Source organism: Coccinella septempunctata, chromosome 2 (genome assembly GCF_907165205.1).
Source record: "Coccinella septempunctata chromosome 2, icCocSept1.1, whole genome shotgun sequence".
Classification (NCBI taxonomy): domain Eukaryota; kingdom Metazoa; phylum Arthropoda; class Insecta; order Coleoptera; family Coccinellidae; genus Coccinella; species Coccinella septempunctata.
The window spans coordinates 39,980,168-39,991,345 of NC_058190.1; the positions used below are offsets into that span (position 1 = coordinate 39,980,168).

Genomic DNA, 11,178 nt, shown 5'->3' on the forward strand with positions numbered 1-11,178 from the left:
CAAGGTCAGGGCACCTTGATTTTATATATCTATACTTTTCTGGAAGACTGGATTTTGTCTTTGAATTGCTCAAATAAGGAAAAAAGAGAACTTATTATTTTATCGTTTTTATTTTTATTTTTGGTAGGTAGGGCATTAGCACTGACCACGCTACAAAACCCATCGCTATACTACAAGTCCGACAGTATATAAAAGAAATTTACTGTTCCATTTCTTCATACCATGTAGCTGATCAGCTTGCTGGCTACCTCAGTTGGAAAAATCTGACTATGTATTGGAATTCACTCTATATTTGTATTTTAATTAAAGCAAAATTCGATAATAAGAACATAACATGAAATTTTTTGAAGTCGACGAAAAAATGTGATATGCATCTTGGCAGAATACTGTCTTCTTTCAAGCCACGTCGTTGATACATAAATACATAATTGTTTTACATTTCTAAACTTGAATTCTGCAAAAAATTCTTCTTTGCCAACGATTTTCGCTTTTTCTGGAAATAAAATTTGTAACTTGCGTCCAGAAAACTTCGCCTTCAAGTAGACTATGGAATTTTGAAGGTTGATATTCTATGTTGGAACGTAACTCTAAGCTTTTGCTACTTCTTTCCAATTTGATAAAAGTCAAGTTAACGTTTCAGTCTGTTTTCTCAAGAAATTACGTCAGAATTCAAGTGATTTAGATGTTTACTTATTTTTCCTCTGAACTCTGAAATAATGTGGTAGCACTGGTAGCTAAGTCTACGTCTATATCCACAGAATGGTCAGAATGTCAACCAAATTCCAAAGGCTTCTTGACAAAGATTTTTTCAAACAACGTTTGAATGTTATATTGACATCATTACTTCAAACACTTAGGACAAACAAACGAAAAAAAAAAACAAAATAATATTTCACGAATTTATTGAACAATGTGCCTTACTTATTGTGATAACTCTCGAAAAGCAATTTCATATAGAGGAATATTTAAACTTAATAGTAATAAAATTGTCGTACCATCTATGTTTAATCAACATCAATAAAAGTGCCTAATATTCTTAACTAAACACAGAGCTTTCTAACACCGAATGAACATGAATTATTGGCTAAGGCTAAGTCATTACATCTGTACCTTTATAAACCCCCTATATTTTCACTCATTTATGCTATGTATGAAGCATATCTCAACCTAGCTGTTAAACATCATGGAATAAAAAGAATATTTAGTATATCTCACATGGACCTGCTTTCAAATTTGCTAAAGCAGGTATTGTGCTGCTCCAAAAATAGGTGCTCTTTGACATTATTGAAATTGCATTGATTGTATCATACATTTAAAATGGTTGAAACTTTCTTACTCATGTGAGCCAGAACAAGCGATGTTATTTGGTCATGGTGGCCATTATGGGTTTATCACAATTGCAGGCCGATCCACCTTCACCCTCAGAACATTTATCGATGCACCACTGGATCCAGTACGGACTCATCTCGTGGACCATCCCCACCATCAGGTAACCGGACGAGACATTGCTGGGCAACAGGTAAGACATGTCCTTGACTTTCTGCAGGTTTCTGTAGACGTCACAGGGTTGACAGCCGAAAACTTGATAGTCGTAGCTCAGGCAGAAATGACCACAGACTTGCACGAAATTCGCAGGTTTGCTCTTGGAGTTCCTGCAGCTGCACAGAGGATAACCTAGGCCGTTCGCACACAGAACAGGGCACGAGTCCGAGCGCGGGCTGCCGACCGGCACGCTCCTGTTCCGCACCGCATCGCCTGCAGGATCTGACTGGAAAGTGACAGTCAGTGGCGACAGGTCCACGCAGTCGTCTCCGCAGGCTTCTCCACCCAGCCCGGACATGCACAGCTCCACGCAGACCCTCTTGATCTCAGACCGGCTCATTATTGGCTCGAAGAAGGCGTCGTTTCCATGGCTACGCGTGGGGAATTTCCACGGGAAGGTCCAGGCGACGCCCACAACCAGGAAAAGCGGAAATATCGATATCGGCATGCTGCGTGGAAAGTCCAGAAATTAAATTGAGTTACGGGTGGCAATATGGCGGGAAGGGTGGACGTGGGGGTGGGTTGCGTAATGCTCCGGTTTTGTTCGGAAATTCGGGCTTTTGTGAGCTCCGAGCGGGGTTTTGCATGGCAGGGTAATTAGCTTATATGGACGGGAAATGTGACTGGTGCCATCGTTAGTTTTTCCGGTTATGGTCTGATGTTCATTTTTCCGTTTGTGAAATGTTGACGTTAAATTTTGGTCTTTTGTTTCATTGAGTTCTGGAATTGGCAAGTTTCCTAAAGCTCCAAAATCGTATTCGAGATTATTTATGAAAAACCTTTTTCCATTCATCGTTATCCAACACGTAAAAGATTCGCTTCAAAATTGAGAAATTTCAGAAATACACTCTTCGAAACTTAGTAAATATTCGAATATTCAAAAGCTTGTGACGTAGAATGCCTTTACCTAAGTCAAGTAATCTTTGTTAAGTCGACAACAGTGGAACCTATCAAGAAGATATAGAATTCTATATCCACAGACTACAAAATTTGTTTCTGTAATCTGTGTCTATACCATAGACATAGAGAAAGGTCTGTGCCTTCCCTTTCTATCTTGCATGAAATACGACCAGAAAAAGAAACTGAACATTGAGCCTGCTAGTTGTCGTTTTCTAGAATTTTGATTGGTCCACACTCACCTCTATGTCAACAGAAAAGAGACAGGTGTTGGCCCGAAGATCATTTCTCTCTTTTTATAAAATAGAAAATTTCATGCTGGTATTGTTCAGTATGTCTCTATGTCTATGGTTTATACCTTCTTAAAACCTTGGAACATAGATACAAGGAAATATTTTGTTTTTATAGATAGCTCAATATGAAAACCACATATATGTACGTACATACAGGGTGCAAGAGTCTTTTGACTTGTACGTATATTTAAACAGAACCTAGCTATATTTTCGAGGTCAAAACAAAAACTTTCATCCTTTACTATTTTTTCGGAATCGCCTCGGTTTAAAAGATACGGGCTGTTGAAAAACCATAGACTCATGAAGGGTTTTATCGAATGAAACGAATTTCGGAATACACTAATCCATTTATTTGATGACTCTTTTTCGAACTCAAGATATCACCCACGTTTTCCAGTTTTCCCATTATAACCATTGCGTACCATAAAAATAACAAAAATTCAAAGAACCCAATTCTTGAAACTAAGTTGGACGCCATATAATGAATATTTGAACGTTTTTCAAAATGAAAGTATTCTTCATGTTTTCTTGTATAATGCGCCGTTTTCGAGTAATTTTATGTCCAAAAAATAAAAAGTATCTGTGAAAGTTGAACCAATGGGCACTTTGGCTGAGTACAACTCTGTTCAAAAGATCCACAGATGTATAGTGTCACATATTTAGCTAGTTATTCTGAAGGTAATTTTGTTTTCCTAGGGGTGGCACAGCTCATCATGAAAAATCAAAATGGCTATATCTATATTATCTATATCAGCGACGAATCGGAGAAAATGTTTTGGGAAAAAAGTCGAAGACTCATCCTGTATATAGCATATAAGACGATTTTTTTCGACAAAATATTTCCACCAGCGAATTTCCCAGTGGTGGCATTTCCAAGATAAAATAAATTCATACACAAAATACAATAAACAAATTATACACAGCAATCAAGCAAAATAATTCATATTATTTTTGAGCAAAATGGTTCTATTTTCTATTTACGTTTCTTCATTGGGGTAATCCTCAATGTAAGAGAGTATCGGCATGATGGGTTATATATGATGGTATAGTTGGGGTAGATCACCAGAGACTATGCGACGATAAAAACCTTTCGTTCGATTTCTCATAAACAGCCTTTTACACAAATCCAAATCCGCAATTACCATCTTCCAGTTCCTTTGAAGCAGAAATTAGTTTACTTGTGTCTGAATTCTATAACGAAGCGGAACTGCTTGTTGACTCAGTTTTTGTAGTTGTAGGTGCAAGTTTTAGCCTTATGCGCGAATAATTCTTCAATAATAATAATGTCTACCTCTAATTTAATGTTTTCCTACATAAGGAACTCCCTTTTTTCAACTTTTGAAACCTTCCACGAACATCAAAACGTCCATTTCCATTTTCCAAATGTCTTATTTTCAACGATTTCACAAAGTTTCATCTTTAAATTAGAATAAGCCTTGAAAAAGGAAAAATTTGTCTCCGAAACGTCGGCTAGTTTGAAATAAAGATTTGAAAGGAACATAATTGTCCAAATTCCTGCAATCACTGTTCTAATTATCAAAATTAACTTCTACAAGCGCCCCATTTCCAGATTTTTTTGAATTGGAAAGTAAACAAATAAAGACCTGGAGCACTCAGTACTCGCCGTCAAGTGCCGCGGGTACCAGGGAGATAGTTTTACTTAAAGGTGCCATCCTGCGATTTAAATGTGTTACACTGCACTGTACTGGTGAGGGACAATAATCCCGAAACCGGTTTGTTTCAGCCTCTTTGGCAATTCCTGCGCTGATTCATGATTAGCTCGCATTAATTTAACGACAATTCTTCGAAATCAATATAACCTTCATCTAACTTCAGTTGAGACATTTTTTTTCGAACCATCGACTGTGTCATTCACTGTCGTCTTCCAAAATAATATTCCTGGATCCCCCACACTACAAACGTCCTTTGTACACGAACAAAACGATTCTTACAGATTTCCAGTCCGCATTCCTTCCGATAAGGGAGCCGGCATCATCCCCCATAAAAGATCCGAAAACCAACAACCCGATTATCTGGCAGAAATGAAAAGAGTAATCCCTCATTCCAAAGGTCTGCTGATTGTGTAACCATGTAGAAAATAGCAGCAGGCCTGGCGATGACATCCGATGCACGTTTGTTTGGCGACGGGCGAGGGGTAGGCTGCTGCGCCTGACTCCGATTTATGACGTCTAAGGGGGCCGTGATATATTTGTTTGGATGATGACACTTATTAAATCGTTTGCTCCACTAATGCTCGCAGTCAATGTCGCCTCCGGTGTTATTAGTTCTGCAGTATTTGGGCTGATTGTGGATGAATTTGTTATTGGAAAAGTTCAGGAATTGTTTTTTGAAAAGAATCGCGAAATGCCTTGATAGGTTTATTGAATTTGTGCCAGTTATAGACTTTTGAGGTCAGGGAAAATCAGAGTTTTCCATTTTGAACAAAAACTGGGTAATGCCGGAACAGTTCTCATGAGTAACGTAATTGTTCCCTGTTTAAAATCACTGTAAATTAAATATCGAACCCTTGTAGATGCCGTCCAGACTCAACAAGCACTGTGTTTGCACCGTGTTGTATCCACGTCTGGATCTGGCTTCAGTTTAGATCAAAGATTACTACTCTATATCTTTGGTTTAGATCTGACTTTCTCGTTCTTTTGCTTCAATTTGAAAGTATACTGGGAAATGATGATTCAAATCGACCGCTCGATATTAATGGGCCCAATTTTCTTTTGTGTAGTTGTTATATCCAAGAAGATAAAGCAATATGCTTTAGTTCTTCGGTTAGATCCACTGGCATGTATCAGATTTGAGTGGAATTGGATCATTATTATGGTGCGTTCAATGAATAATTGAAGGTTGATGTTCCCTGGTTGAATGTAATTCTTTTCTTTAATCACTTCATATTTCCATAAGGAAAATAAACACGTAAACATTGATAATATTCATATATGGTAATTTTGTATGGAAAGGCACTTTTTCAAAGAGAGTTAGGTACTAGCAGATTCAAAAATGTTTTCTTCCAACGTCTTCTATCACTGAGTTAGATTTTAAGTATCAAAAGAATATTTGAGGCGATTTGGAAAATTTTTGGTTTTAGCTGCTCCTGATCCTCATATTTTGAGAGTTGACATATTCAGAAAGTTGAAGCCTATAAGAGACTTGATCAGAAAAAAGAATTGATTCAGGTTATCAATGAATTGGTTGGAAAACCACTGGCTGAAGGCCATCCTTCGAGAGTATTCAACATCTTGCATCAATCAAGTTATATGGGAACTAATTGATTTCTTCTTTCAACAGAGAATCAAGCCAGTTCAGATAAAACACGAATGGAGGTTCGTGGAGTTTCTATCATCACATTTCAACATTTAACACTTCATTCTTTATCTTTGAACACTACCTGTTCCAATGAGAAGTTGAAGATCTACCCACTATTATTTTTCGTATGGATTTAGGAACTATTCATGCTAATCACCTTCGACTTCGAAACAACCTTCATAACGGTCATAGTCATCCACATGATTTACTGTTGGATCAAAATCATAGAGAGACATCGGCATTGGCGTATAAGGAGCTAAACTGAGTACCTATCTCTAAAAACCTCTATTTTGTAGTCCGAGGCATTGGCTGTTTACGTATGCGCTTAGAATTGTCTTATAAAATGAACCTCAAAGGGGTGCCTATCTCTATATGACCACGGACAGTCTGGCTACGCTGAGGTCCCTGGGATCACACTGCCAGGAATCTCTGCTGACATGGGAATGCCGTCATACCATAAAGCAACTGGCCACAAACAATGAAGTGACTCTACTATGGGTACCAGGGCATTGTGGTGTTGGAGGAAATGAAAAAGCCGATGAAAAAAAGCATCAAGATCAACCTGCTGGACCTTAGCCTTTGTGGGCTTGGAAAAGACCAACATAAGACAGCGGTCCAACAATGGGTGTTGAGCAATAGAATAACTCTCTGGAGAAACATTTCTCGACTTACTCAGTCAAGGAAATTCGTGACGATTTTACTGACCTTTACCAGAAAGCTGCTGAAGCTGTCACGAGGTGAGCTTCGGGTGTTGGTGGAACTGCTGACGAGGCTGGTACGAGGTACTGTGGTACAAATATCATTTATACCGTATGGGAAAGTCAGTAGATGAGATTTGTAGTGTGGCTCAGAAGCAGAAACAGCTGAACACATAGTATGCAAGTGTCCAGAGTTGGCTGATGGCCTAAGAACCATTCATTAGGGAAACCGGTCCTGGATACTCACGAGGTAACGTAAGCCAAGGCTACTAAGGATGTTGTGTAGGTTTCATCAACAGCATTGACAACCTCCTTGGCTTTCTATGAATGAGTAGGGTAGAGAGCAAAAGATCCACATGGTCGCAGTTACTGAAAGGCTAACTGAGCCACAAAAACCCCGGTCCGAATAATAATAAATAATAATAACAGGAACTAGTCATATTCTGCCAATTATTAAAGATAATCAGTATTCAAATAGGTACATAGTCCTAAAATAAAATAAAGTAATAATTTCTAAGAGAAGATAAATTTTATTAAAACTGAATCAGTTGCTTTTGTTGATTCAAAATCCTTAACCACTTTTTATAGAAGAAGTCATAAACATCAAAAATACACAGAAACAGGGAATAATATACTCGTTATATAAACAAAAATATAAACCATTTTCTGCCCACGAAGGTGCAATATTTTTGGGAAAGAAAGGATCAACAGAAACAGATCAATAAGTACATACTATCCCTTTTCAGAGACTTCTACTTACTTCATAAAAATTAGCCAGGACCCAATGTTTTCGATCTTTTTATGCACCTTACCTATCACACAATAAATATCATCGACTCTTTATAAAGCTTTAGGTACATTTACCCTATCTGATAATATTAATTGATATTGAACTTCCTAAGTATGCGTTTAATAACATGGAAAGGTGAATAAATATGTCAAACCATAAATAAATAAATATGTATAGGGTGAATAACATCACGACGTCATTTTTGGAAGGATTATGATGCACTACTGATGAGTTTCAATGATACAGAAACCTCAACAATAAACCTTTTTATCAGTAATTTTTTCCAGAGTTCGAGTAATAATGGAATATAATTCCGAAAAAAAATTCAGAGACAAATATCGAAAGATGATCATTTTCATCGGGAAACTGTTAGCGTAATTTTCACAATTTTCTTCTGGATTGGTGTCGCCCAGGAATTTTGTAATTTGGAGAAGTGAGTATTATGCATATTGATCTGGGGGCTAGAGAAGTACACCCAGAACATGCGCATGAAGAAATCAACGCCCTTAAAGACGATGAAACTGAAAGAGGTTTTCCAAGAAAATCAGCATCGACAGAGATGAAGAGTCTCTTTAATTGGAACGCCATCAAGATTTTTATCGATAATTAAAGCCGCTAATTTCTACAAATTCTCCTTATTGTCTATATCTACAGAATGTTCTTGAATCCATGGTAGTTTTTTCGATTTCGTTTTTCGATGGAAAAAGTTTTTTTGATGTCAGCGATTCGGATTTAACGTTCATATATTTCAGGGGGTGGTTTTAGAGGTATGAAGAAAAATTCAGCTTTTTCCCATCTTTTGGGGTAATTCTCATGCCGATTATTCAGCTTTTTTTATGCTTTTTCTACTCAATCCAAAAATGAAAACTTTGTCCTCTCACAGTGCTATTCCAAGTACAGTCGTTAATCGTTGCTCTGTACATCCATACGAGGATGTATTCATATCTAGTTAGTCTAGACCAGTTCCAGGCATAAAAAAATATTGCGTTACCAGAGCAAAGAACAATAACTCATTAAAAGTGTCAGTGTGAAGTTTGAGGTCAAAAAAGCAAACCCGAGTTACGCAATACATTAAAAGAATGAAGATGTCCACCGAAATTGTGAAAATCGAAAAATTGGAGTATCGAGCCATCATCGAGTAAAAGTAAAAAGTAAAGTAAAAGGGTTAAGAGGTAAGCAGATCTACGAAGATATGCTTAATAGCCTTGGTGATCAATATCCTTCGTATGCGACCGTGAAAAATTGGACTGCAAGCTTCAAAAGAGGTAAATTTTCCATTGAAGATGATAACCGATCGGGAAGGCCAGTTTCTGTGTCAGTCCCCGAAAATAATAATAATAATAATAACAGCCTTTTATTTCATAATCACCTTACATACATAGTGTACACAAGTGAAAAGAAACAACGTCAAAACAAAACAATAGGTCTATCTACAATTCAAAAAGTCTTCCAAACTGTAGGGCTCCAAATTTATAAGATATTTAAATAATTCCTTTTTGAATGTTTTTATATTATTCAAAGTTTTTATTCTAATTGGTAGTGAATTATAAATCTTTATGCATCTATATTCCATCTGTCTCTGAGAAGTTGTCAATCTATACCTTGGGTAGATGTAATCTATATTCCTCGTTTCATAGAAAGCTTTCTTATTTTCATATTTCTTGAAGAGTTCTCTATTACCCATAACAAACAGTACACATTCCTGGACATATATAGCATATATTGTCAATATCCCCATCTTCTTGAATATGCCTCTGCATGTTTCATTATATCCCATGTTGTTAATGATTCGGACACTTTTTTTCTGTAATATAAATAGCGGTTTTATGTCTCCTGCTCCACTCCAATTCCTGTAATTCCAAATCTTATCTTTGCCTCTATCATAAAAACTTTGTTGAATCGACAAATGTATATTGTTCTTGATTTAATTCCATGCTCTCCCTTTCTTCAATACTTGATGGTGTGAAGAGTATCAATTTAGTTTTCTCTTTGTTCAACAATAAATTGTTGTTTTTGAACCATTTGTTTGTCTGATCCATAGTAATTTCGCCCAATCTTTCAATTTCCGAATACGATCTACCAGCAATGAGTATGTTTTTATCATCCGCATAATTAACTGTAGTTATCCTCTTTTCTTCTGCTTCTGTTATTTCTTCACTCCCAGGCTCTGTGTCTGTTTCATAATCATTTATATAAATTATGAAGAATAATGGACCAGCGATGCTTCCTTGTGGTATGCCCAGAAGAAGCATCTCTATTCCAGATCTTATTGTCTCTCCATCTATTTGAAACTCCACCATTTGTGTCCTACATGTGAAGTAAGATTTTACCCACTGAAGCACTGGACCTCTTATACCATAAAATTCCAACTTTTTGATTAGCTTGTCACTGTCTAAACAGTCATAGGCCTTAGTTAAATCCAGGAATATTCCCATAGCTAGTTTCTTGTTTTCGAAAGCTTCCACTATTCTGGTAATAAATTCATAGGTTGCAGTCTTTATAGATCTTTCCTTCAAATATCCATGTTGATTTTCTTTTAATATATTGTTTTCTATAAAGTATTCCATTATTTGCCTACAGTAAGCCATTTCTATTATTTTTGAGAAGCTCGGTGAAATGCTGATAGGTCTATAATTGTTATAGTCCTTTACATCACCTTTTTTATAGACAGGTTTGACAATTGCTTTCTTGAGACTGTCTGGAAAGATGCCATATTTCAAAGAGTTGTTGATAATGTATATTAAAGGTACAATTATTTCTTCTGCTGTTTGTTTAATGATATAATTCGACACTTCATCATAACCATATGTATGTTTGTTCTTTAATTCTTTTATTATTTCTTTCGTTTCTGCACTAGTGATCTTTTTTAGGCGAAGTGACTTACTGTTCCTCTATTTTGTTAACACTATCTGTTCCTGCCATGTTTCTGGTTAAAGTTACTCCAGCTCTTGTGAAAAAGTTGTTTATCTCATTTGGTGAGGATCATCAGTTATTATCTCTTTCCTATTCGAATTTTTCAAACCATTTATTACTGACCATACTGTTTTATTTTTGTTGTCTGATTTTTCAATCAAAGCTTCGTAATTTTTCGATTTTTGTCTAGCTAATGGTTGGTCATATTTTATTTTTGGTTGTTTATATCTTTCTTTGAAAGTTTCATCATGAGTACTCAGGACTAGCAATATGTCTAATTTATTTTTAATTTCTTCAATATTTGGATCCGTGTTATGTCTTTTTTTCTTTCTATTTGTAATTTTTTTCTTCTTTGGAAAAGCTCTGTTGAAGTGTTGTAGGTATATAGAGTGAAATAAGTTAAATTGTCTATTTACTTCATTTTGTGGTAATTCGAAGCAAGATGTCCAGTCTTGTTTATTTAGTGATTGTTTCAAATCTTGGATGTTTTTTTGTGAGAATACTCGGTGATCTACAAATTTATCTTTGCTTTTCTTCATTTGAATACTTATTTTTTGAGCTGTATGATCTGATATATGTGTCTGTATAACAGAGGATTCATATGCTCTTTCAATATTAGTGAAGATATTGTCAATGCAGGTAGCCGTTTTCGGTTTTATTCTAGTCGGCTGGTAAATAGTCTGCTGTATATTATATGTTTCAAGCATGCTCATAAATTCCCTTTTTT

The 11,178-nt window shown here is 36.2% G+C and overlaps 1 protein-coding gene across 2 annotated transcripts; it reads right to left on the reverse strand.

Moving 5' to 3' along the window:
• Positions 1-885: 885 nt before the first annotated feature.
• On the reverse strand, positions 886-7,569 carry LOC123306986. 2 transcript variants are annotated; one of them, XM_044889186.1, is made up of 2 exons: positions 7,509-7,569; positions 886-1,991 (listed from the first exon to the last, which is right to left on the reverse strand). In XM_044889186.1, the coding sequence occupies exons 1-2, from the start codon at positions 7,511-7,513 to the stop codon at positions 1,361-1,363; spliced, it is 636 nt and encodes a 211-aa protein (XP_044745121.1). In that variant the 5' UTR covers positions 7,514-7,569; the 3' UTR covers positions 886-1,360. The 2 variants fall into 2 exon arrangements, with proteins under 2 accessions (XP_044745121.1, XP_044745122.1); XM_044889187.1 differs by lacking the exon at positions 7,509-7,569 and adding an exon at positions 6,756-6,801.
• Positions 7,570-11,178: the final 3,609 nt, after the last annotated feature.